At 40.3% G+C, this 27398-nt stretch overlaps 1 protein-coding gene across 2 annotated transcripts; it reads left to right on the top strand.

Annotated features, from left to right (window-relative positions):
* Nucleotides 1-466: 466 nt before the first annotated feature.
* On the top strand, nt 467-26761 carry DRAM1 (DNA damage regulated autophagy modulator 1). Of its 2 annotated transcripts, none has more exons than XR_006415788.1 (7): nt 467-1405; nt 10684-10751; nt 12709-12851; nt 16106-16283; nt 18069-18142; nt 21946-22038; nt 22960-22971. XR_006415788.1 is itself a non-coding variant. In XM_044441205.1 (7 exons), the coding sequence occupies exons 1-7, from the start codon at nt 1206-1208 to the stop codon at nt 23002-23004; spliced, it is 786 nt and encodes a 261-aa protein (XP_044297140.1). In that variant the 5' UTR covers nt 467-1205; the 3' UTR covers nt 23005-26761. The 2 variants fall into 2 exon arrangements, 1 of the variants encoding a protein (XP_044297140.1); XM_044441205.1 differs by having other exon boundaries at nt 18069-18127; nt 22960-26761.
* Nucleotides 26762-27398: the final 637 nt, after the last annotated feature.

The following is a 27398-nucleotide window of genomic DNA, read 5'->3' as shown; positions in this document are numbered from 1 at the left end:
ATAACATCAAGGGGGAACCTTTACCTTTACCTTACAACTTGACAGGGTGTGGTACATGTTATAAGTTAAAATCACATGGGCAAACTAGGCAAATTATTTGTGGATTTAGGAAAGCCAAATCTTAAAATCTAGCTTCTCCCACATAAGTTGCCACAACCACATTCTTAATGTCCTGGTCCAGAAATCTCAGCTAGTGCTATTCATTGGGGCAGATAAGGCAAACAGCTGAACTTTCTCCTTCACTATCTTCTGAAATGGCTTGTTTTTGTGATTCGTGATCCCGTTGGACTAACGAGCGGGATATTTTTTCTCTTCGTGCACGAAAAGCAAGCAGAGGGCGAAAGAAGCAGGGCACGCTCATTCAAATGAAGGGGAAACGAAAGTGAAAGGAGAGCCGACTTTCCTCTTGGAGGAGTCAGGCTCCGGGTGCTAAGCCCGAGAGGGAGGAAAGCGACGGGTTACACTAAGTTTACGCAATTGCACAACATCCCGCGAGCAAGTCAGCAAAGGGTGGAAATTCTTTTCTCCACTATGTGAAGGCAGTTGCGAAGGGAGCTGTGGAAAGTTCCCTTTTGTGGCTGAGCCCGAGGAAGTGCTTTGTGTGCACAAAAGCCCCGTGGGGGGCGTGTGACTGACAACTGCAACACGGCAGCAGCCCCGCCGGTGAAGGAGGCGCATCCGCGGGATCTGCAAGGCGGGAAGTAGTCTGCGCGACAGCCTGGCGCAATCCGCCCTGCCCGCGGAAGGACGCTTCACGTGGGCTGAGCGCAGGGTGGAACGGGACGTGGGCGCCTTTCCGTCCTCACGTCCGGAGCTGGGACGTTTTGCGAGGAGGAGGAGGACGGGGAGCCGGCAGCAAAGAAACCCCTGCAGGTGTGCTCGCGTGGGAGAAGGAAACCGAGAACTCGGCCGCCTGTGCGCTTTGCGCTCCTTTTCCCCCCACAACTGTGACAACGCTGAGAAGAAGCGGCCGGCGGGGGAAGCGGAGGAAGAGCACGGTCCGGAGCGAGAGCCGTTCAGGCACCAGGCGCGCGCGCTCTGCACCGTGCACGGGGACGGCGGCACGTGTGAAGGCGACCCAAAGCCGCGAGTCTGCGCCCGAGGCCTCCCCAACTCAAGCGCTGTGACTACGGGTGCTTTGTGACTTCACTCGCTGGGCTGCTCACAGCCCCTGTGAGCGAGCCCGTGTGGCCTCGCCTGCCTCCATGGTTGGCGGCGCCGGCACCGGGGACAGGCAGCTGCTGATCCCGCGGAGAAGCCGCTGGTGGCGCAGGATGCCCTGCTTCACGGAGGGCGCGGCCCTCATCCCGACGCTGCTGGTCTCCTGGTCTTCCGCCGCCTTCATCATCTCCTACGTGATCGCTGTCCTGAGCGGCCATGTGGGCCCGCTGTTCCCGTACATAAGGTGAGAGAAGGAGGCGGGGCTTGCAGGAAAGGGCGCCCCCTCCTGGACGAGTTGGATTTGCGGCCCCACCTGGGAGGGTGTCCCTGATTTGAACGTGCGCTTGGAAAAGGGCGCCTTGGCTCAGCTAAATCAAAGCGGCAACACTTTTCGGGGGTGCGACGGAAGGCCCTTGTTTGAATTCCCGCTCGAGACGAGGAGGCTACAGCCCCCTGCATGTAGAAGGCTAGTCTGTCAGGGAGAGGACTAAGTGGAACTCTTTTCCTAGATTTTTTTTTCTGTGAAGGGGGAGTTTATATTGAGGGGGTGGGGGGTATTCAGGCAAGCAACTGTGCTGCCACAACTTGAAAATGATCCGGGAAAAGAAATTTTATTCTCTTTATGGTAGAATCTGGCCTAGGAGGAGGCAGGAATGTGATGAAGTGGGCTGTGGTAGCACTCCAGTAGTTCTGCTGTAGAAGAGGAGCACAAGGGAAAGGTTGACATAATGTGCAAATTCTTGATAAAGGTGGCAGTTTCGCATTTCTTTTGCTTTTAACATGGGAAAGCTTCAAAAGTGAAATAGTACACGCCACTCCATGCTATTGCATTTGCCTCCTGGCCTGCAAGGATGCAAATTCCAAGTTTAGACTGTGAACTTACTTACACTGTGCTCCTAAGCATATATGTGGAAGCAAGCCACATTGATCTCTCTTGTCACTCTTTCTCTCTCATTGAGTCGTTCTCTTTCTTAGCATTTTTTAATTCAGATCTTTAACAAATTTTCGCAGCACTTCAGTTTGCAAAAATACATCGCTTGTACAATCAAAACAAAAACAATACACAGTCACAAATGGAAGGACAGAAATGCATGCATAACATCTTATAGCAGTCCATATATTTTTAAATATGCTGACTAGATGTTCTTGTATACTGCTGTCAGTGATAGCTGTGAGATTGCACTTTGACAGCTGTTGGATATCACAAAATGCTGGAAAAACTACCTGCTGCCTCCAAGAGGCATCCTGCTGGGCATTGTCAGAAGGCCTCCCTGCAGCATGCTGCTACCCAAGGCTCTTCACCTCTGAAGTTGTGCATTAATTAGCAAATGCTCACAGTTGCGCAAGTCCAGATAAGAAGATTCAATAAAGATAAACATTAACAAACACTTGTTAAATTTTAAGGGGAAAAAAAGGCACACAAAGACGGCAGCCTGTCCAAATGTGTTGCTGGGGCACTTTGATGGGGATGTTCATAGTTGTCAAAACAGGGATCACAAAAACTGGATCAACAAATGGATTTCATAATCATAATGCAAAACAATAAAGTGTTAAAAAGTCCTAAAGAACCTGAAATGTCTCACTGTGGGAAGGGGGGGGGGGAGCCAGTGCCAGCAGTCCTAAATACTGCTTGGACACTGTGGGGGCAACAGACACTGGCTTTCCATCAGGAACCCCATGTCAAGAACAACAAGGGGGTTTTGCTGATCATGATATGGACTAGCTCACCAGTTCTGCATATCCACAATAGGATTGGTCATCTGTGGTTGGAGAATACAAGAACCCATCGTGGGTAGAACAACCACTACAAGCAACCCATGGAATGAATTGGGGTTCACATGACACAACATCCTTCTAGTGTAGCAGCCTACAGTGGGTTGTCAAGCATGCAAACCCATTCAGTGATGGGGAAAACAGCACTTTGGTTCCTGACTCCTCCTCATTTATTTATATAAAACATTTGTATGCCGCCCAATTGTGCCATGGTGGGGAAAGGCAATTTTAAAAATTTTAGTCATGGTGTAGCCAATTTATTTATTTATTTAGGATTGGTGGGGTTTTAATGTTTGTAAACCACCCAAAGAGCCCTCTGTGCTGTTGGGATGGTATATAAATGCAATCAATCAATCAATCATAAATGAATAAAAATGGATACAGAACCTCATTCATCCCAGAGCCTGAATTCTTTCAGAGCTGTTTTCAGGAGTCATAGGTTTACATTCGAATGATGGACAGACTGCAGGGTCAAGGCCTAAATATAAAAAATACCAACATATTTTAGCATACAATTTTTACTGCCAATAACTAACCTGAAGGAGAGGTACATTTTAGCATGCACAAAAGCTTGAGGACTACCAACCAGCTGGTAGATTTGGGGGAAAGATGATATGACCATCTGTGGAACTGAGGTGGGCCAAATTTGGCCCTTAAGCACAAGGCTTTTCATACCTGCTTAAATAGCCTCAGGATGGACAGAGAATCAACAGTGAAGTATTTCTCATCCTTTCACCTCCCTGAAGCAATTCTTCTGTGGGTAGGAATGGGATCTGCGAAGATGTGAAAAGTGGGAGGGAAAGGTCCACACAGGTATTTGTCACCCCTGGCCTAACACCCGCTTTATTTTTTATTTATTATTATTGTTGTTGTTGGTTGGTTGGTTGGGTCTTAGATGTGTTAGAGCTAATCTTTCCCTCCCCAGTGTGCTTTTGTTCACCACTAGTTGCTCTGTGTGAAAATATAATTCCTGAGATTTTCCCAAATGAAGACACCAAACACAGTTCTCCCGGGAGAAAAAAAATGCTATGGTGCAGAGTTTGCCATTCGGCTGATAATGCTTGTCTTAAGAAAAAAAAAGAACCCATTCAGTGATTCCATGTCTGATGTTACCGTTCTGTTCACAGCAGCTAGTAAATAGGATTTTCCCCCTCCTTCATACCAGTTCCATGTGTGTTAGCCTCACTTTCTAATAAGCTGCATTTGCACCCATAGGTCATGGGAAGATGTCACAGGAAGCTGCCTTACACAGAGTTAGTCTACTGGCCCTTCTAGCCCATAATTGTCAACAATTTTCCAAGGATACAGACAGGATATTTTCCTGCCCTACTGATGTGCTGCAGATAGAATTTGGCATCTCCCCTTTTGCCCTATAGGAAAAAAAACAGCTTTTCCTAGCCAAGGCTTGAGAAGTTATACTTTATAGCTAATAGATGAGATGGGGAGAAGGATTGTCAGCACATCTTGTATTTCTGTGCAACTAATACATATGTGATAGATTGCTTACATTTGTGTTCTGTGGCAAGGTCCCTCTACAGCAGAACTAAATGTTTCCAGAATGACATTTTACCACTTATCTTGGATTACATTTTTTTCTGCAGATTCTATGCAAAATCCCCTTTCCATCTCCTTTCCCCTCATTACTTCTTCATTGACTCCAGAAATTTAAGAGTAGCTGCTGTGATTGAAGAAGCCCTAAGTAGTTGTTTTGTGGCTGATACATGCTCATTCATCTTGAATGAAAACAGATGAATGCATTTAAAGCGTTTACTTGCTGTGGTATCTTCAAAACATTTATCTGTGCCATGCTAGGGTTAAAGGAATAGACTGCTAACTTCCATATAGCCTGATGTGCCTGATCTGCTAAGCAGGGTTGGGCCTGGTTGATATCTGGATGGGTGACTTAAAAGTTGTTACCTGTCCAGAGAGCTTTGGCTACGAGTGGTATAGAAATGTAATGATGATGATAATAATTTGCATGCAGCTGAACTAAGAATTAAAAAGAGGTATCTGTTTTTGTGGTTTTACATGGATGAGTGTTTGGAGCCATTTTGAGTCTGTCACCTGAGATGAATAAATCAAGAGCCCACAGCCTTTTTGATCTTGTGGGCATATTTAGAAATTTGAGAACTTCTTTTGAGCGACTCCACAAAATGGCTGCCACGAGGAATGTGTAGTTTCTCACAAACAGTTATTGTGGAGGCATGCTCAATCAATAGTGTAAGACAGAGACAGGATCTGACCATTAAGCACAAATTCTCTCCTTTGATCCCACAGGTTTCAACTCAAATAGAAAGTAAATTGCTTCCCCCAAATTTTCCCTCATTAAATTATTCTCAAATCAATTGATTCCCCCAAATCAGTTTACCCCAAAACTAATTTCTGTTCAATTATCTCTCATTTCATTCATTTCTCCAACCTCCCACACCTCTTTCTGTGCCAGCCAACTCATCTTTTCCTCAAGCTCTTCTGATGCCCGCAGATTCATACAGGGCTTGCCTAAGATAATTTGCCACCTGATACCTTGTTGGGCACCTGCACCAGTCATTTATTATTTATGTATTTATTTATTTATTAAAACATTTCTATGCCGCCCCATTCACCGAAGCCTCAGGGCGGCTCACAACATTAAGTTAAAATACAAAAAATAACAATATAAAATAAGTCGCCCTGGCCAGATAAAATCAAATAATATTAACAATTAAAATGATGCTTAAATAAAAAGGTCTTCGCCTGGCGCCGAAAAACAAATAACGACGGCGCCAGGCGGACCTCTCTGGGGAGCGCATTCCATAGATTAGGCGCCACCGCAGAGAAAGCCCTCCTCCGGGTGCTCACCCTCCTAATATCTTTCACGGAGGGCTCCCGGAGAAGGGCCTCTCCCGCAGATCTCATGCAAATGTATGCTTCCCCTCTCTTTCAGCTACCGCAACTGCACTTTTCTTTTAGGATCATTGCCTAACAGTTAACACATACTCTGTCTTACACACACACAGACACACTCAGATATCATTTGTCCTCCCAGGCACATTCTCCTCTTCTGCACTCTTTTCCTCTGCTGTTCTACCTGTTTATATCTACCCAGCCCTGGTTGCGCTGCTGTCATCTTTATTCATCTCTATGATCATTCTGTTGTCCTCCCTTTTAGCCGTGGGACCAGAGGCAACCTGGGAAAATGGCAGGCAGAGGGGAATTCAGCAAACACTATGCTTTACACTGTGCTAGGTCATCCTACAAAAAAGGCCCCCTGTCCTTTTCAAAACAGATGCAAGGTGAAGGCATAGAAGAGCCACAGAGGGTCTGTGAGTACCACTTTTGGCAAACCCAGAATAAACAAGCAAGTGCAAAATGGAACAGAACTTTTATTTGCAGTATTTTACTGTCTTTAACCTTCATTTCAATCATTTGGGCTTAAAAAGGTCATGAGAATCTGGCCAAATGCTAAGGTTTTTGGAGCAGGAATTTTGGTTTGGTGTTATCTTTTTTCTTAACAAAGTAGAAATTGATTTCAAAGATGAATTTTTATTTTAATGCTTTTCAAGTGTATAATAGAGATGAACATTGATTTTAACAAGTTGTTTTAAAACCATTTATATCTTAATTGCACTGTAAGAAGCAGGGTGGGAAAACCCCCATTTTACTTATTAATTATATGAAACTTTTAACAATGCAAACTATCATAAATATTCTGTATTCTGTAATCATATGTATAACTCATTAATATGATAAAAATGAAAGTGTTCTCTAATACATTTGGAAAGTATCAGAAATGTGGTGTATGGCATAGGCTATTATAGCAAAAGATAAGGCAGTACACCGAGATTAATGCCAGTTAATAATTAATGACATGCCCATTTTGGTAACTATTTAACACATTTCTGTTACTATCCTTAATATTCATTTATTTTCTAATGAAAACCCATCACTCCCCCATGTTGGTATTTGCCCCCCAGTTAGAAAAAGTATACAAGCACTGGCTTCTTATAGTAGCTTTGTGCATCTTTCTAGATCTGGACTGAACTTACTTAAAAAGAAATGGCGATATATTAACTTCTCTCTGACATAATGAATAGATTGCCCTGGCCCTCTTTTAAGTCAGTATTTAAAGGATAACTTTCTTCCAAATTCCATGTTTGTGAAGCTACATGAGAGGAAGTGCTGAGAAATCCTTGTACAGTTTGTTTCAATGATATCTCTCCTGACTAAAACATTCTTGTATTGCTGTTAACAAACTCAGATATGTTTGGCATGGAACTACCCCATTTCTGTAGCAACATGGACTTTCCCCTCATAGTCATATGACTTGAACAATATCACTTTACTTCCTTTTAAAACTGCTTGCGTACTAAATATTGACTATTGGCAGTGATGATAAAAGCAAGGATAGGAAAACAGGCAGATGAACATCACATGTTAAAATATAAGAATAGAACTGGAAGTAAAAATAGAATTAGAATTTAATTTAAGCCAGTGCAAAATTACAGTATCAGAGGTATCAAGCCTCTTGTACACCCATTGGTGGAAAAGGTAATTGGCAGGGTGCTGGTATATCTTTACTTGTGGGCTTCCCGTGGCCAGCCGCTTGGCCACTGCGCGAACAGAATGCTGGCGAGATGGGCTGATTCAACATGGTCTGATTAAGAATGGTTCTTACGTTCCAATATATAAGGTTTCAGTACAATCTATATTCTCTGCCTAAGAATCATAAGACAAAGAAAAAAATGATCCAATCAAAATTAAGCACATGTAAGCCTCTTTGATTTGAAAAGGAGAGTGAAATAGATACTTAATCTTCTGTGGACTCAGTAGGTTGAAAATATGCCTTATTTTGGCTGACTCAGACCCACCAGTTGTTGTTTTGTTTACCTTGTTAAACAAGATGCTAACAGTTAACTAGCCCACAAATAACTTTATTGACCTGTATAATGTACAGATATTAATCAATTGTCTAAAAGGGGAAAAAGTTTGGCACATCCCCAGGAGAAAGGGGACATTCAATTGCTTGTCTTTTCCAGCTTGTTTCCACATCACTCTCCTCCTATTTTTAAAATCTGTACAAATATCCATGTTAATTTTGTGTGCATTTCTCCATAAAATACATATTTTTCTTCATTTCCCTGAATATAAGCATGTTTGTGTATATTTGTAATGCCAAGAACTGCATTCTAAAATTCAAAGTGCAAAATGAAAGGATAATTACATTCTGATCTGCATATTACTCCAGTAAGTTCACTTAAAAATGAAGTCTAGATTAAATTCTGCACCCCCTACCTGAAGGTAATTTTTACTTGCCAGATCTTACAGGTTTTTTAAATCTGAGTAGTTATTGCAAAACATTTGCAAAATCAGGTGTCCTTTTTATGCATGGGCAGTTTAGCACAGAAATGGAAAATTTAAAAAAAAAATGGAAAAGAACACAGCAGTTGTTCTTTACTAGCGTATCTTCCAAAGCCTCTAACATGAGTGAATGATATTCAGGGCAAGTTTAGTTATTTGGAATGCTCTTAAAATATTAAGTGTTCCTAGAAGAAGTTCACATTGTGCATTGGTCCCATGTGAAGATCCCATTTGCATTTTACCTAGTGCTCTTCAAAGGCACTGAAGTAGTTGCAGTTTGCTATAGCAGTATTCCCACTGAACTACTTCAGATTTGCAAGAAGTGGTACACTTGGAACGTAAGCATTCTGCTGCCCATAAGGTTTCTCTAGGACTTATTTCTAATTGCTAATGCTCATTTTAAAAAATAGCTAATATAGATTAAAATTAAGATGCTTTTGAGAAGTCCTTAAATGAAACTTGAACTTTGAAAAAAGTAAGGAATCCAATCAACAGTTGGCATAAGGAGGGCTAATTTGGGCCAAACTACCCATGACAGAGAAGACGTATGACTGCATCTCCTGTGCTGTGTGTGGAACTTCAAAGTAAACTGCTCTAAATTGAATTGGATTAGCACTGCCCTGATTTGGGGGGCATGGGTTGGTGGCAGCAGTTTCGACATGTGTATTACTTAGGTAGAAAAGGCTAGATAGGGTAGGGAAGGATTAAACCGTTTCTTCCTCAATGCTGCTTTAGTGCAATTCAGAATCCCATGTGGCTCATTTTAAATAAAAATGAAATGATTGGATCTCACATCATGGGTAAGTCGGCCCTTGGTCATGGTGGCAGGTTGCCTTCTGTCATTCCAGTACACTGCCTAATAGTGCTGCCCGTGAACTGAGTATCCTGGTTGAATATGGAAGAGCTGAGTGTGGAGCTGAGGGAAGTAGGTTTTAATTCCTAGTCAAATTTTTGTGTGAAGCTTGGATAAAGCAGCCTTTTCTGCTTTATAGAATGGCTGTTCGGTTGTTTCCAAGGAAGGATATGGGTATTTAAAACGTGTTGGCTATTTCGGAAATTTTTAAAAATAGTTTTGTCCTCTTGTCCTATTTCAAATTTCCTGTCAACCATGAAGATATTTTTGGGTAATTCATCTGTAAGCAAAGACAGCAAGATTGCAGAGTGCTATGACAATATTACTGTATAGATTCAGCAAGAAAAATGTGCACGCCCGCGCACACACACACACACTGATTTCTATGTGGGTGTGACCTGCTAAAGTAGGAAGCATGCATGGAAAAATCCAAGGCTTTAAGCACTTGGGGCTGAATATCTAGAATAAGCATTGAGAACTATTGATAAAACACCAACAGCTATTTGTCATTATGAGTTATGACAGCTCCAGTCTCCAATTAGGAGTACTGAAAGACAGAATCCAGTTATCTTTTTCCCAGTCTGTTCCCACTAGAAATTGACTAGTGCTGCCAAGATTGATAGTATCAGCCACCTTTTGGTTAGCTGTGCTCAAACGTTTATGGACATCCCACACGTGAATGGGAATAGAGAATGCATATCTCTAGCTTGAAATCCAATGCACTCTATCAGGTGTTGCTGGTTTTTTACTGGTCTACATTGACCAGTAAAAAACCATAAATTACCATAAACAATTTATTTTTTATGGTAATTTATAATTACCATAAACAAATTTGGTAATAAGAAGAAAATGTGAGATGCTGCCTCAAATAAAATGCAATTTATTTAATAATAATTTCAGTTTGTTTATTGTTCACTAACCAATCAGACTATAGACATCAGACTAAGAACGTAAGAACAAGAAAATACAAAATAACAACATAGAGAATTAACCTGGACATAATAACAAGGTGATAATGATAACTTAATGAACTGCCCACAGCTGTGTTTTGTACTAGTTGTTTAATGAGAAGTAATATACATGAAAATTACTGGGAACATTGCACTGAAATTTAATATGCATCTAAATATGCATCAGAACAGCTTTTCTTGGAAGTAAGATGAATAGAACAAAATTGAACTTTCTTCCAAGAACATATGCATTGAATTAGCCTGCTAGTTTCATTCAAGACTGTAATCTTAAGCATAGATATCTGGCATGCTTTAAGTAATTTTGTTTGAAATTTGTGGGACTTACTTCTAAAGTAACATGTTTTGGGTCATCTTGTTAAGCTCTTATTTCTGGACAATTCATTGATGTCAGTGGGATTTGCAAGTTCTTTTGAATGGCTAGTGGTTCTCTCTAAGTAGGTTTGTCTTCTTTATTTTAGGAGCATGAACATTCCATGGCAGAATATGTAGTCTTCTCACTTAAAATGTAGCAATTGTCATTATAGTTATTAATTTAATTAGATGCAAATATATGTATATTAAAATGTGTTTTCTTTTAATTTGTATTAGTGATACAGGAGCAAAACCACCAGAAAGTGGTATATTTGGATTTATGATTAATGTTTCTGCATTCCTAGGTATGTACATGTTATTTACATTAACATTTTAATCTGTTTCAACTGTAGATTTGGTTGGGTATAAGAATTGCTTATAAAACTGGCATGTATTTTCAAACAGGTAAAATGATGAAAATTATTACATATTCTCCTTGCCACAAGTGAGGAGTAACCATTAGAACTGATCCCAAAGCAGCAATTTTAAATGATTAACATGCAAACGAGGTTGATGCATTTCCTTCAGGGTAACTTCTAACACTTGACCCTGGAGATACTGCAAAAGAAAGTTGTCTTTTAGTAAGAAACCTCCAAGAAATGACCATATTGACAGTATTAGGGAGAAGGAGAGAGGATAGCTCCCAAGAGGAGAGTAGGTGGGGAAGGGTTAAAACCAAGCAGTGTCTTTTTCTGAAGCACTGATTTACAAGTTTAGAACTATAAACTGCATTGAGCCTGAAATTAAAGAACAATTTTTGTTTGAAAACCCCTACCGAGAAGGGAAAAAATGAGGAACCAATAAAATATTGCATTATCATTTGGTGGAACTTCCCAAAGAAGCCTGACTGAGGTTTGCATGTTGAGCTGTCTTTTTAATTGCTGCTTATTTTGCCAGCCATTGTCTTTGAGTGTAGCTAGTCACAAGTAATCCCCTCCAAGGTCATCATGCACAATTAAGATGGCAGAAGCTAGAAGCTCTACTTTAAAAAAATCTCAGATGCCAGTGAAAAAATATTATACAAATAAAAATTGGGAGTTCTGTCTTGGAAGATCGGGGAGGGGGGGAGCTATTGATGTCTTCTGGAAGTAGGAAAAACAGAATGTTTAGATGGTCACCTGCAAAGATTCCTTGAATGAGAAATTTCCAATTTTGACTCAGTGGTCTTATGGTATGTTGGACTGTATGTCCTACCTGCTCATGCAGGGCTGTTGTTTTTTCCTAACAATATTATTCTGGTTTCTCTGGGCAGACTAATTTTGCCTATATTACTTTATAATAGAGTTGATTTGATTTAAATTGCTAGTCAGTGAGACTAGATTTAACTCATGGTTTGCACACGTGCCTCCCTTAGCCATACGTAGAGGAACTTCATTCCCAAACTGGGTCTCTTTTACCGCCTGCTGCCATTATAGGTTTTCTCCTCCAGAATATGATAAACCTCAGGTTATACACAAAAAGATCCAAAGACTGGTAGAGTATTCTCCTCACAAGGTTTCACTTTCATTTTTGCGGCTTGCCCCTCCCTCCGCACACTTTTCTTCTTGTACAGAGCTATTTCTCTCCCAACAATCTTTTCTGTTCATTGAATTTTTGAAATTTAGCACTTAAGAGGCAAGGGGTTGATTCTGTGTACATAGATTTGCAAAGGAACAGTGGGATTAAGGTCTTTTTCTCAATTCTGTATGCTTTTATAACATTTTTGCTGTGAAGAAGCAGCATGTGATGTTGGGTTCCTTCCTTGGAAAATTGTTCTAGTTACCTGTGCTGAAAGAAAAAGACATTGCCACCAATTTCTTTTCCAATTGACTTTATCTTCTCTGGTCGCTCTGATCCTTCTCCCTGGATGGTGATTTCAGAAGAGTTTCCGTCTCTCCCTCTCTCCCTCTCTCTCTCTCTCTAATTTACTTAGGGCATCACAGTGGTAGGGAGCATGTATAGTCCCCACCTCAGGTGACCCTAACCACTAAGAATCATTTCTGCATGATACTATCTCTTCATCTGCTCAGGCTTGCTCCTGTTTCCTGTACACCTGAATAGACAGACTGTTGGGTAATTGACTTTTTCTGTTTCTAAATATATGAGATCATCTTTTGCTCATTGTATTGTACTGAAGAACACAGTTTGGCATGTTCATTATCTGAGCTTCATAAAGGAGTACGTATTTTTTCTTCTTCCTTATATAGTCAGGACCAAACTGAGTTCTTAATGCTAGATTATATGCTTGCAGTCCCTGAATAATACACATTTTCTCTATTTTAGGTGCAGCTACAATGTACACGAGATATTTAATTGTAAAGCAGCAAAATGAAATAACACATTTTATTTCTCCTTGTTTCAATTTACTGGCACTGTGTGTTGGAGTAGTGGGTTGTATTGGAATGGGCATCGTGGCAAGCTTTCAGGTAGGTCCAAAAAGTATATGTTTACATTTTAATGTATTAAATTAATATGCTTCACCCTCCAATGATGTACAGGTAATTAGGAATATTATTTGAGCAGTATTTTATACTAAAACATTCTAAAACCAGTCCTTAAAAATAATTTAGTGTAAATGAAACGCCAAAAATCAAAGATTCTTACTGCACGGTGATTCTGTCTTATCTGGAGTTAGTTTCCAATTCTCTTCCAGCCTATTACTGACTCCAGATAACTGTTCAGAGCCTCCAGAATCTCACTAAAGTTTCAGGAGAGGGAGAAAAGTGGCTCAACTTCATACTGATGACACTAAACTCCAAATCTTTTAGTGGGCTCTCCCAGCAGCTTAATTTAGAAGTAAAAATAGCACACAAAATAGAGCTTTGTAGCACTTTACAGGACAACTATGGAAAAGAGCAAGTTTCCTACTGCCACTTTCTGGAACTTACCTGAGAAGCAGAAATGGAACCACCAAAGAGCAGTGCCTCCTACCCACACCTTTGACAGGGAATCCAAAGGACTTTTTGGCAATAGTTCGTTTTCAAAACATGGTCCTTTTATGTTCCCACTTTTTGGCTTCAGACAGAGTAGGAATGAAAAATAATGAATAAATATAAAACTTAGAAGATTAGTTTTTGAAAGCATTGCGATGAACTAAGATCATGAATATGTATTGGGATCCATATAGTGCACTGTAGGATATGTAAAAAGGCCTTACATCTGTTTCTCTGGCTGGAATTAAAGGTAAGCTGCTTGTTGGTTAAATCCAACATTCTGTTGGTTGCTTCTTTTAGTAAAATGGCCAGATTATATTGCTAGATGTACTGTATGTCTTTCCTTTATAAGTAAGACACATCAGTGTGAAGTTAGCAAGCAGAATCCACCTTCACATACTGACATTTTCTTTCATTTGCTTTTAGATGCTGTGTCAAAAGCTTATACTTTGCAGGAATTTATAGCATAAATAAATTGGAAAGGAAAGATAAGGTGGTTATTAATTCTGCAATATAATGCAAAAGTTCTTTAGAACAAGTTTAGGCAAGTTGTTCAAAAAGAACTGGAAATGCATAAAAACCAAACAAAAAACAACAACAAAAAACCCCACCCTCTGATTCAGAAGGCACAATCTTGGATCAGTAAGCCATGGCTATTCTGCAGAAAATAATTGATGTATAAAATGTTGGAGAACAAGGCCTGATTATCTAGGAAGTTTTCTCTCTGCTGGAGACATACAAAAAGTTTTGAACAAAAGCACGTGTAATATGTCAAAGTGCCACAATTTTTTTCCAGTCCCTTCTGCCTGGAGCCCTGGTACGAAGAACACCGCTTCATGCAAATCCATTATTCTGCCATCCCTGTTGTGTTCTTAGTCACTGTGTCACCTAATATAAGAGATCTGTTTAATGTGTGTTCCCTAAAGAGAGCACACTGTTGCTAGAATGTCAGGCAACTTCCTGTGCTTGTGACATAACTTCCTATAGCAGCCAGACAGCATATTTAAAGGCTTTGCGTTACTCCATGCAACTAGGCTGACATGGCTGTATGAGATGTCCCGTGATCACTTCCCTTTTTAACAGATTTTCCAGTCAAATCCATGGGGTTGCACTAAATAATAATAATAATAACAATAATAATAATAATAAAGTAATAAGTAGTAGTAGTAATTGCATCAGTATAGTGCTTTTTGCAATTGGGATCCAAGCACACATGAAATTCCTGTAATTCCTTGTTCCAGTAGCTTACAGAAATGACTGTATAATTGCATTCTTTCTCCCTGACTATAGCACACTTCTTTATTATGGAGTATTTCTGAATGAACTGAAATATGGCTTGCTGATCTTCAAACAAACATATTACTAGTATTTCTGAATGAACTGAAATATGGCTTACTGATCTTCAAACAAACATATTACTAAGATAAGACTTTGTACCAGATGACTAGAGAATGTTCAATTTTTAAAAAGGGATCCAAGGGGAATCTGGGTAATTATGGGGTGGTTAGCTTACATCTGTTCCAAGTTAATTCATTTAAAGCTTTATTAAATATAAAATTAGTAATTATATAGAAGGACAAACCCTGCTAAAAAAGAATCAGCATGGGTTTTGCAAAGGTAAATCCTGTCTCACTAACCTCGTAGAGTTGAGATTGTCAGTGAGGGGGCCTGAAGAGGACAAAATAAAATTGGATTGGAGAAGGGAATAAGCAGTAAAGCTGAATTTTTTGTTAGGCTTCACCAACTTTGAGTATGGCCTCTGTTGTAAACTGTGACATAAATATAATTGACATATAATAAATAAAAATGATTAAAGGATGCAGCTGCATGTAAGAAACAGAACATGATGGCCAAGTATTTAAGATTAATAAGCCTACATGCATGCATGGTTTATCTTCAAGCACTATGTAATAATAGTTCTTTAGGATGCAAATGATTTTGTTAAAGGTATCAGTGCTTTTTAGAGAACTTCTCAGAATTCCTGGAATAAGCAGACTAAAACTACGTAATATATTACTTCAGATTTGTATTGTAGGGAGCTCTAGGCTGAGAGAATTAAGATGAGATGAGAGCTTACTAAATATACTTCCAGTGTCTTCTATATACTTCCAGTGTCTTCGTAGCTCTGAGATCCTGCAGGGAGATGAAAGCCAACAAAGATAGGAAGCTACTTACTGGGACCTGTTGAATTGTTTAGTTAAGACATTCATCTTGAGGGAGCCCTCACTTCAAATACCTGCTCTCCCAGGAGCTCTCTGTGGGGAGACTCACTCACCCACATGTTTTTCTATTGTTGGTGCTTAGGATATCTGCCTCCCCCCTCCCCCAAAAAAAGCAGTTGCTAGGCACTGGCCAATGAAAATTAAGGGCATATCTGCACAGAACTTCTTTTAGTGATCAAGTGTGCTGACAACCCTGATAATGGATCATCAATCCTTATCTTAAGGGTGCCAGTTTATTGCCATCAAGGTCAATGTAGGCTATACCTCCCTACTTGTTCGGTGGAATGCACATTCTCCCCATTTTCCTTCTGCAAGGCAAACTCTCTTGGGTTGGAGAGGCTGCAGTTTTGACTTGCAGAGGAATCATTCTGTGTGATGTAGAAAGTGAACGGAACTCTTCTCAGTGCTATGCCATGAGCTTGCTTATTAAACCAGAGCCAGATGTCCTTGGAGGTTTGTTTGTCCTCTGTTTCAGCATCCTTTTTGTGCATGTAGTAATGGTTTTCCAATTGATTTTTTTTGCAGGAGCTAGCAGTTCCCGCTGTCCATGATGGAGGCGCTCTTGTGGCTTTTATCTGTGGTGCTCTGTATATTGTGCTTCAGACATTCATTTCTTACAAGTCACAGCCACAATGGAGCACTCCTTGTATGTGCCACACTAGGCTGTTCTTCTCAGTAATGACTACTGTAGCTGTCATTCCCAGTATCCTTTTGCAGTATAGTACTGTATTCTAGGTATTTGAAGTATGAATAATGCAATTGCTCCTTCCTGTTGTGTTCTGTTCTTGTTTTTTTCACAACTCTTCCTTGAAGTTAAACAGACTACTTGAGAGCCGAAGTTTTAAAATTTACAGCTACAGTATTTCAGTAAGAATGCCAGGTTCTCTTTTAAAGAATCGCTTATTCTGAGGTATCAGCCTTTTGAATTTGTTTACATCTCAGCTTACATAATCAAAAGTGTAGGTGTGTTGGAATGGAAAATAATAGAAAAGAATCCCTAAATAATCAAGGGCTATTAGCTTATATTAGTTATTACTGAAAGGAGGATGGAATTAATGCAATTTCATGCAGACTCAGAACTGGTTTACATGATAAAATAACTAATAACTTAAGCTACGGTGGATTGTGGCATGTACTGGGGTCATCCTGAATATTTAAACCACAACTGCTCCTTGTCACATTGTTCACATCTGGGCACCATGAGTTACGTGACAGTTACAAAACCCATGCATTACCTTAAAACAGGCCATTGTTCAGCAAGGGTTCTTTAATCTTTATATAACCCATGGGCTCTGGGATTGGATGATATGGCTTAAATATCCAGGATAGTGCCTGTGGGCACCACAGCTTACTGTGACACAAAGAAACCATGGAAAGCCTCAGCAGTTGTGCAGACCCACTCACAGAGATCTAAAAATTCCTGCCATGGGACTATTTTATTTTATTTTTTATTTATTAAAACATTTCTATGCCGCCCCTTGCCGAAGCCTCGGGGCGGCTCACAACATTCAATAAAATGCACATTTTATACTATAAGACTACTTAATTCATGTAGACTTCATGGTGCTTTCTGTAGCCACAGTGAGGATATTGATTCACCACCTTACTAATGCTCTTGAAAATATGTGCGGCTATGCCTTTCCCAGACAATAAGAATTTGGTCTTTAGAAGAATCTCCTGTTGCTTGTTCCTTTGGAGGCATAGTTTGGCTGTAGAAGCTTGCATTTCTAAACAGAAACACATGCATCCAGTGAGCTGCATTACAGTTCCTTTGAGGTTACATTATTTATTATTGATTTATTAAATACAGTTTTACCCAATCCAATAGCTCAAAGGCTAAATTCTTCCTTCTGCTGCACAAATATTTGTCTACCTGAATGAGGAATGGGGAGAGGCACAGCACACCTGACTATGCAGCAGCAAGCAAAGGAGCTGGTATTGAAGAGTTGGTTCCATCAGTGTTGGCCACACAGAATGTGAGAACACAACTTTGCCCTCTGAGATTTGCACATGCAGCTTCTGAACTGGACAAGAGTGAAAGCTCCTGGAATGTCAAATCTTGCCACATTTCTGTGCATATCATTTTAGAGCACCTTAACATATTTGAAAAAAAAAACCCTAGCCATTGTAATACAGAAATTAAAAAGCCACAACCAGACTTCAAATATCTGAAGGTTATTTCTCAAATCTAAGTGAGGTACTGACTTCATTAGTGTTCTCTGTCCTGTATACTTGCTGACATGACCATGCACTAAAAGTGCATTGGTATGTAAATCAGAAGTGTAGAACTTCAGTAGCAATTGTCTTTAGAATTCAAATTACCCTGTGCTCATCTGTGTAGGCTCTCAATTATTATTCCACTCTCCTTGTGGTTGATAATATATTGCCTTCATTATCTTAGTGAGGTACAGCTGGATGGGTAGGGAATAGCTTTTTTATAAGTATTACATTTCAAACCAGTTATTTCCTTTTAACACTTCTTCCTCAGTGATTACATGTGCTTCACTAATATCCATAACAAAAATTGACTGGAATCCAGGTGAAAAGGTAAACCCTCACTAGGTAAAACATTTCATCCTTCTGCCAGCTAGGCCAGCATTTCAGTATTAACTTTAGTTAAGCAAAGTAGGAAATAACAAAAATTGCTGATGGATCTGAAGCTAGACAGAGTTCCTTCAGCAAGCTGATAATGCAAGTTATGCAAGACCAAGCGCTATTTTGGGGAATCATTGTTACCAAGGATTCTGTGTGGCTTGTGACATTTATATTGTTGTACTAGTGTGCCTGTGTGGGACAACTCACTATTGTCCCACTATTGAACTCACTATTTCTTGACCCTTAAGAATTCTGTGAATGGTTTTTCTATTAGTGTATGTTGCCTGAGGCATAGGAATCTTGAATATGCTAATACATTGCTTGGACAAGGAAGTAATCAGATACTATTTGGAAAGGGGGTGTTCTCTTCCACCTCATTCTTGGATGTTGAATGGGTTAAGACAGAAGTCTGTGACAGTAGTTGCAGCTGGAGACAGAGGCCAGGTTAACATGATATCAGAAAAATAAACCATTGTGGGTTTTTTCCCCACTGCCACAGACTCTGGGCATGCAACCTGTAATTTTCCTAATTTTCATGGCTTGCTGTGTTGTCTGAATCCAGTGAGGTTCATAGCAGGGTTGGCTTCCAAATGACTCAGCGCCCATGGTTTGTTGTAGGGTTCTGGGGTGGTTTGGAAGCTGTCCCTCTCAGCTCACCGCAGAGGGTTTGGACAACATGGCAACCTACACATCACAAGAGGAATTAGGCAAATTGCACAGTGTGACTGGCTTGTGTGTGAGGGTGGGGAAAAAGGAGCCATCATAGCACAAGCCAAGTTAGTGAGATAGAAAGGGAAAAAGCTGGGTTGCAGCTCTGGAAGCATCATTAAGGAGTAAAGGCACCCCTAGAAACCTATTAGGGAAACAATTCCGTGGGAGTGCTAATGCTGTGAATTCTGTGTATGTATGTGGCTGCATATGCGATGTCATAATGCTCCCGTAAGTCATTCTGAATGATTAAAGCCCTGGAGCTTGCATCCCTGGAGTTCTGCTGGCTGGGAAAATTGGTGTGTGCATGTGTAAGTTCTCCTTCCTGATCGGTCCATCTAAAAAGCCAAGGGATACATCAAGCTAATTTCCAGAACAAGAGGAAGGTAGTGAGCACTTTGCCAGAACTATTAGCAAGTCTAAGGCTCTGAACATGTTTTCCTCTGGTTTATGTGTGTGTGTGTGTGTATGCATTTCATTTCTGTACTAGCCAATAGCCAAAGTTCTCTGGGCAATTCACAGTAATAGAAGAAAACTCATGATGGAAAAAGCACATTCACAGAAAACTTAGAGGCAAGAATACATGAGAGCAGGAATATGTTGGAACCTTCTCCCTCCCCACCCAACCCCAGCAATGCCATCTAGAATAACCCTTCAAATTTAAAACAATATGAGCAATCTGTAGAGAGAATAAACATGCAATATCTAGGCAAGGTAATGTTAGTGTTAGAGAAATTGAGAGTGAAATGAGATTTCTTTTTAAGTAAGCACCAAAGAGATCATTTGAGTATATATGGATGTAAGAAGCAGCAGGATATGGGTACAGAGAGAGATTGCAACTCCAGATAGAGCACTGGGGTATATTCAGTGTTGCCTATCTCTGTCCCACTTCTGCTTGCTCATTCAGCCAGGTTGCCGTGACTTACTGGAAACTCCTGTTGGGTTAGCAAGTGGAGCAGCCAGTAAGGAGATTTGCCACTTCATGCAGGGAAAGTAGTAATGCTTTTTCCCTGCCACAGTGCTTACAGTAGCCAAACATGATTGTATGGGTCTCTGCTGTTACACTAAACATTAAGACCTTGTTTGCAAGAAACAACAACCTGTTGATTTAAAAATGTTGGGTTGTTGTGCATTTACTCAGCAACCCCCAATTGGCTCAGCAATTGGCTTCTGCTGACTGTGACATTTGGACCTAGACCTTTGGGTTGTTTGGGGCAGTTAACCCACAGTGAGTTGTTGTTATATGCAAATGTATGGACCAGGTTCTGAGGTTTCAAAGAGTGTGTTTGTGGACTTGGGACTGCCGTTGGCTTGTTATTTCAGTTTGGGGGACAAAATGGTTCAGTGAAAGGGTCTCTCAGAACCAGGAGCGAGAAACTGCATCGCTGTACTTTTGAGGCTGGGCACGGGCTGAAGCAGTACAAGAGATTCTGTATCAATCTCAATTATCCTAGCATGGGCAGGGTTTGCAATAAATGAAAGAGAAGGGAGAACTTCTTGAAGTTGAGTTCGGTGGCCATGACTGCTCATTTCTGCTATATGCATCAACTGAGGATAACATTTGATGCATCTGGTGTAGTGGTATCTATTTCATGAAACCTTATACTATAATACATACGTTAGTCTTTAAGGTACCACATAATTTTTGTTTGTTTTTGCTGAAACGTTTTTACATGGCTACCCTCCTGAAAATGGCTTATTTTTAGAAGCACTATTTCTCTGGTCATGCTATACCACAAGAGGGAGCACTTTCTTTATGAATCTCACAAAATAACGGGGGGGGGGGGGTTTGAAGCCTTGCTAATAGTGCCTAAACATGCCATTTCCCTTAAGACAACAAAAGGACAACAGAAAGAAGGTAATGCATAACAACTCTGTTTTTAACAATATATTCATTTGCTTTGCTTGTATCATTACACAGTCCTTTTGTTGAGATAGGTGCTTTGTGTTGCTTTGTGTTGGCAGCCAATTTCTTCAATTTGTGTTCCATCATACCTATTGTAATTCATTCTGCAGTCTTTTTATCCTTATTAAGCTTACACTGAACATCCACTACCCATTTAAACTGAAACATACAGATTTCAAATCTGGATTTAGTCCCAGTGGATTGGAAGGGCCATTGGTGCAATACAGCAGTTGCATCAATGGTCCATAGGGAGCCAGCTCTTTCACACTTAAAAGTACAGGCAGGCCCTGAGTTATGAACATCCGAGTTACAAAGAGCCTGTACGACATGCCATAAGGCATATTAATGTTTAAAAATTACTATGGAAAATCATCATCATAGAGAGGAAGCAAAAGGAGAGAGAGGGAGGCCTTTACAGCATGCCTTCTTGCCCTGCCCATCTGGAAAGGGAAATCTCTCTGCCATTTCCTTGCTGCAAAGAGATGGTGCTGGTAAATTTGGGTGACGGGGAGAGATATTAATAGGTTTTCCACTTTCCTGGGGGTCCTGTGCCCCTAACTCTCATGAATGTGGAGGGCCAACTATATGGGATCCAACTTGCATACAAATTCGACTTAAAAGACGAATTTCCATTTTCTGAGGGACAGAACTCATTTGTAACCTGGAGACTGCCTGCACTTGAGTGGGGGAAGAAACACAGAAAATATTTGTGGCTATTTTTGTGTTTGTGTAAGCTCTGAAGGGGAGTCTCATGCATGTTTCCCACAGTGGGATGAGCTTCTAGAGTTGCTTTGTCTTACTATGAAGTGATGAAAAGAAGCAGTGATAAAACCACTATTGAAGAAGCCAGTTTTAGACCCAAAGTCATTTGAAAATGGATCTTCAGAAAAAGTATGGAAGTATGGAGGCCCTTCAGAAAAGTAGGGAAGGTGGCCATAAGGTGGATGGGAAGCTTCAAAAATCACATCCTGCCATTTTCTACTGATGGGAGTCTCTGCTAGATCAGAGATCCTTCTATAAGAAAAGAAATTCTTTTCTTACAACATTGTGCTCCCGGCATATACATGATGTCCATATAAGTGACTTGTGTTCTCTTTGTCATTTCAGACTGTTTAGGATTTGATGATGTGTTTTTATTTCTTTTTCTCCCCATTAGGACTATGTGTTTCATTTTGTGAGTGCAATCTGTGAATGGACAGTAGCCTTTGGTTTTGTTTTCTTCTTCTTAACTTTCATCAGAGATTTTAAGGTGAGTGAGATGAAAGACGATTTCTTGTTCAGAGAAAAAAACTTATGTGGGTCACACTATACAGCATGAAAAATGTGAAGTTTCTTTATTTGAAGATAAATTAACCATGTAGTCCTGGTCCAGAATGTTGACCTAATTTGGATGGGGTTGGGGGAGGGTTGATCCCATTTGCCATTGCTTTCAGTATACAATACCTTCAACAAATAGCAGTGCTAGGAAAATTTTGGGTAAGAATCCACCATTGCTACACTGACAGGGAAACGCTCCCATGGAGGCAAAGTTGGGTCACCCAAGAGAGCTGGCTTTCAGCCCCCATCTTTCATTTCTGTTCCCAAGATTCTTTTTCACACATCTGTAGGAAAGTACAGAGCCATCACCTCCAAGTGAAGTGGGGAAGAGAAGCTTTGGAGCAGGAGAAGGGAGTTCCATATTCAGTGCTGGACAGTTGACCAATGGGAAGAGCTGGACAGGCTGGCCAGTGGACAGTTCTTGCAGACAGAAAAAGGATCGTGCTGACATTCCCCTTCTCTGCCATTGCTGGGTTGGTGGGGGAGACAGCTTGAGCCATGTTTCTTGCCCCATTTCTACTTGCAGAAATCAGGCACAGTTGTTTGCTATTCTAGTATCCTTAGTCCCAAACTTTCTGAAAACTTTCTACCCAGACTTCATTGCTAGTTGGAGCAGTAGAAATGAGCATGTGAAGAACTGTCAGTCATAGCCATGCATCTGCAGGCTTTTGAATTAGAGCCTCAAGATTGTGGTGTCAATTTTATTAGCTTTGGTCATACTGTTTAATGGTCATTTTCAGACATTTATGCCTGCATCTATTCTCATGCCTGTATATTTAGTGCCTAACATTTGTTATATAGGTACTTCATGATGAGTTGCTGATGTTTGATTGTTATTTCCTCTTTGTTCTAGGGAGTTACCTTGCGGATATCAATAGAAGTACATGAAAGATTCTAATCCATTGTTATGATTAGGTTCAAAGAAGCTGGGGTTGGGAGATCATTGTTAAGAAATGGTTGCACAGAAACCAGAACAGTCAAAGACAATGGGATACAAACCAGCTTCATCAGCGCTGCAATTTGTATAATCAAAGCCAAGGAAAAATATCTTTCATTTTATCACTTTTCTGTACTGTATCATTTTCTTTTAAACTGTTCTAAAACTTTTTTTATATTTTTAAAACTTTTTGACATTTATTTTTCAGAAGTGAACACTAAAAAATAATAAAAAAATGTCACACTGGCGAACCCTGAAAAATGAATTTAAAAAATATAGTTACACTGTTCCATGAGTAAAAAATCTAAATTGCAGCAGGTAACAACACAGATTGTGCTTTGCTTCCAGGAAGAAGAGGAGATGCTTGTGCTTTTTTGGTATATAAAATGTGCCTGCCTACTTTTCCTTTTGAAAGTAAACAATAAAATTAAAGGCTAGTATTGAAATGTTAAGATGAATGAAATATAAAGGATGAAAATGACTACTGAGCTGTATATTTCAGGGGAAAAGCTTTTTGTGGCTTTTTCAGTGAAAAGCATGTGACATAAAATGTGTAAATATGATGCTTCCCAGGTATATGGTTGAGAGAGAGAGCAAGTCCTGCATTTAAAAGAGCATTGTTGCAGGAAATGTGTAGTGTAGGTGGTAAGAGAAGATAATTTGAAAGAAGGGGGAATTTGAACTGCTTCTTTTTGTGTGAGCCTATAAAGGTCTGCTCAGCAACATACCCCATTGAGTTCAATGGGACGTATGAAATAAGTGGGCAAAAGGTTAATGTTGATTAGGAAAGCCTTTTTCTAAGGACATAAACATTGTAGGTGGCTTTTCTGGTCTGTTAGAAAGTCACAGGATGGTCTTATGTTTTTTAGAACCAACCAAATGATCAGGGTCTGAACAAATTTGCAAGAAGGGGGGTGGGGGGACATTATTATAGCCTTTTCTAAGAGTATGTTTGTTCCAAGTCACCTTTCCATGTCCTAACACAGAAGAACAAGTGGCGCTAGAGTGAGCCACACCTTACCCTGTATGGTGACCAAAGTTATTTGGAACTTTTGCTGCCTGCTTCTCCTATAGGATTTTATTCTTGGCTTTCATTCTGTCCTCACCCAAGGCCTTCCTTGGGGAAATGTGCATGTGAGTTTTCCCTATCAAACCTCAACATTCTAGTTCATACACCCAGGGTTAGTTCCACCACAAATAAAACAGTCCAGCTAAAACTGTGTACCAAAAATGCAGGGGTGTCAGTGCATCAAAAGTAACCGTGATGGTGGATGCTGTGCTGATGCGATGCTGGTGAGGGTTCTTCCCCTGCTGCGTCTACAAGTGGCCATTTTAGTCTGGCTCAAAGGCCATCTTTTATTTCATTAGCTTCTAGAAAAGGCAATATTTCTTGTATCAAAGCTTTTACCAAATTTGTACCTCACTGATTCTTGTACAGTTCTGGAATTTCTATGAGCTGGTTCACATGTTCACCCAGACTAGAATCCTCTCTCCATTTTGGAGTAGTGGAGTTATGCTCCTCCTTTGCAAACAAGAAGTGATATTAATGATTCCTAACTCACAGGAAGGATGAGAGGGAGGCTACCCAGATCATATTGCATGTGCATAGGTAGAAATGCTTGCTTTCCAGACTTTTATAATTCAGAAAGATTACGCCTCATTTTTCTAGGCAGAAAACAGGCTAAAATATTTTATTTTCATTTTACTTCTAGTAGGAAAACAAGTTAAAATGCTTTCTGTACACTGCCTATTCATCTGTATGTATACTTGAAGTTCCCACTTATTTGCAGGATTGTTCCACATAAATGTATCAGACTGCGACCCCTTTGATCTCACAAAGACAACTTCAGAATTAGCATGCACAGATCTAGGTTGCTGTGATTTTTAAAAAATGCTTTCTTTTCTGCACAGCAGATGGCACTAATAGGCTACATTTGTGGTATGCAATGCTATATAAATCCTTGAACAAGAATTTACTTCCCTGGGAAGAAATAAATGTGTGGGCAATTTGAATTTTGATCAAATAGACAACCACAAGAGGAGTTGGCTGGTTTCCCTGTGCTTGTGCTATAAAGCAGCTGCTAATAGGAATGTACACAAAATTCAGATAGAATATTAATTTCGGCATAGAGTTACTTCACTAAAGTCTTTTAACATTAAAGTCAACTGTGGCTTAATGACAATAGTGGCTCTCTGTTACCTACAGTCCTGTAATAGGTGTTAAGCCCAGTTCAGTTTAAATTCTGCAGAGCAAATTATTGTGACAAGGATAGGCGTGATTAAGCCAAACACAATCTTCCAACTCTACTGTACCTCTCCAGGTGCCTGAAAACATATTTTTCAGTGCCAGGCTCTTGGGCAGAGCTGCTGGGCTTGTTTTTCTGGGTGGTTCACCCAAGTTATGCATATTGCCCTAATATTCTTTTTTATTAGGGCTGTTTCCCACATCCAGTCTGTAGATCATTTCACATACATGTGGACTCATGGCTACTAATGTCTTTCCTAAACAGCTAGTGCAAAGGAAATCTTTATGGAGCTTTGTTTTGGAGGTTACCGGCCTGGAAATATTTGTTATCCCATGCAAAACTGACAGATCTAGCCTGTTCTTGCCTTATTTATCAGTTTCAAAGCATGGATGCCAGTGTTAAGCCTGACGTACCTAATTCCTTTCCTTGTGTAAACTGCCCATTTATTCCTACCCTTTTATTTCCTGTTGTTTCCAAACCATAAAGAGGACTTGGCTTTGTATTCCATGGCTGCTGTCCTGCGAAATCTCCTCCAGGGCCTTGGGTAAGAAACTTTATCCAAATCTTTCTAAAAAGCCATTGACACTTTTATGCAGTGGGCCACCAGTGCCTACAGCAAGTTTGTTGACAATCTCCCAAGTAATTCCAACAGGCTGAAGCATGATTCTGGCTTACATAAGCCATGTTGACTGTTTTTCACCATGGCATCATTATTCAACAGTGAAGAATTGTTTGACCAGAATGTAGGAGAAAAATTACTGAGGTTTATGCTCTTTATTTATGGAAACAGTACCTAATTGGTGTCTGCAGAAGTTTAAAGCCCGAAACAAAAGTCCTGTTGAGTTACTCATCTCAGCAAAAAACATGGGGACTGTTGTGCCTTGAGTCAAGCAATTCATATTTTAGGCCATGTGCATGCACACCTGATGTGGAAATGGTTGATTTCTTCTTACTGCATAAGGATCCTTTCCTATTTCAAGAAACTGTTTTGGTAAGCCCAGGTGGATTTGTGTCAGCCAGCATAACCCGACTATCCAATGCTGGGCTCTCACCATGGGGTTTGCATATGGAGCAGAAAGGTGGTAGAATGAACTGGTGTGATTCAGAACATCTTAAGTGGGGAAAAGCACATTTTTAATCCACTTTGTAAAGAAATGCCTTACAAGAAGGAAACAGACCCAGCAGGAAACAGATGAGTCTAAAGCCTTGTTTTACTTGCTGAAATGTTAAACAGGATCTTGGAGACCTCTTTTAAAGGTCCATGACCCAGTAAGTAATAGCATACAGCATTCTAAAGCTTCATTCTCCTGCATGCGAATGTTACCAGACATACTATAAGTTAGTATAATTAACAACACTGTTAATTATGTAGCACTGTCATGACACATTCAGAGTTCAATGGGCAAAAAGAAAAGTCTGCTCCAGACTAGGTTTGACAGTGGATGTGGGGGGCAGCAGAGAAAGAAGCGAGGACAACAGACAGTGCTGAGTGAAGCAGCTGGCTCAGATAGCAGATGCCATGGGCCAGAAGTTGTGGAAGGACAGAGCTGTGTGTGCCAGCTCAATGGCCAATGCTGAAGGAAGATTCAGCTCAGTCTGGACCCTTTGACCTGCACAACAGGATCCATAACAAGGACCTAGTGATCCAACATAGGCATCTCTGATCGAAAACTGTCTGTAATACAACTGATTCTTGCAGCACCGACATGGAAGAAAACAGCCTGCACTTCCATCCCACAGGATCCACTGAAAAACCTACAGTTCTCATATTGTTAGTGTGTGTTGCTTTTTGGAGTTCATATTCTATTTGTACTAGTTTTCTTTCTTTGGTATAGGATATTTATTTATGTATTCGATATGCTGCCCCACTAGCCATAGGCTCCATTGGAGATACCAATGTGACCACCACATCCTAACTCAGCACTTTGAAAATAGGGTGCTGCAGAAGTAGGTTTGTACAACACAGTGGTGGCAGCAGATGGATACAGGTTGATTCTGTTCCACTATTTAGAAATGTATTTTCTAAGTAGAGAAATAATTATACCAACATTGTTTAGCAAAACACTCAGTTTATGAGACCCTAGAGCAGTGACTTATTCAAGTTCCTGG

Source organism: Varanus komodoensis, unplaced genomic scaffold (genome assembly GCF_004798865.1).
Source record: "Varanus komodoensis strain SLA01 unplaced genomic scaffold, ASM479886v1 scaffold39, whole genome shotgun sequence".
Classification (NCBI taxonomy): Eukaryota; Metazoa; Chordata; class Lepidosauria; order Squamata; family Varanidae; genus Varanus; species Varanus komodoensis.
The sequence above is the reverse complement of the archived record's forward strand: the minus strand, read 5'-3'. Positions and strand labels throughout refer to the sequence as shown.

Excerpts from the sequence above, each read along its gene's own strand:
- DRAM1 (XM_044441205.1), top strand. The coding sequence starts at position 1,206 with ATGGTTGGCGGCGCCGGCACCGGGGACAGGCAGCTGCTGATCCCGCGG. Across the intron at positions 16,284-18,068 it reads TACTGTAGCTGTCATTCCCA|TGATTACATGTGCTTCACTA; the intron begins GTATCCTTTTGC and ends CTTCTTCCTCAG. Across the intron at positions 18,128-21,945 it reads ACTGGAATCCAGGTGAAAAG|GACTATGTGTTTCATTTTGT; the intron begins GTAAACCCTCAC and ends TCTCCCCATTAG.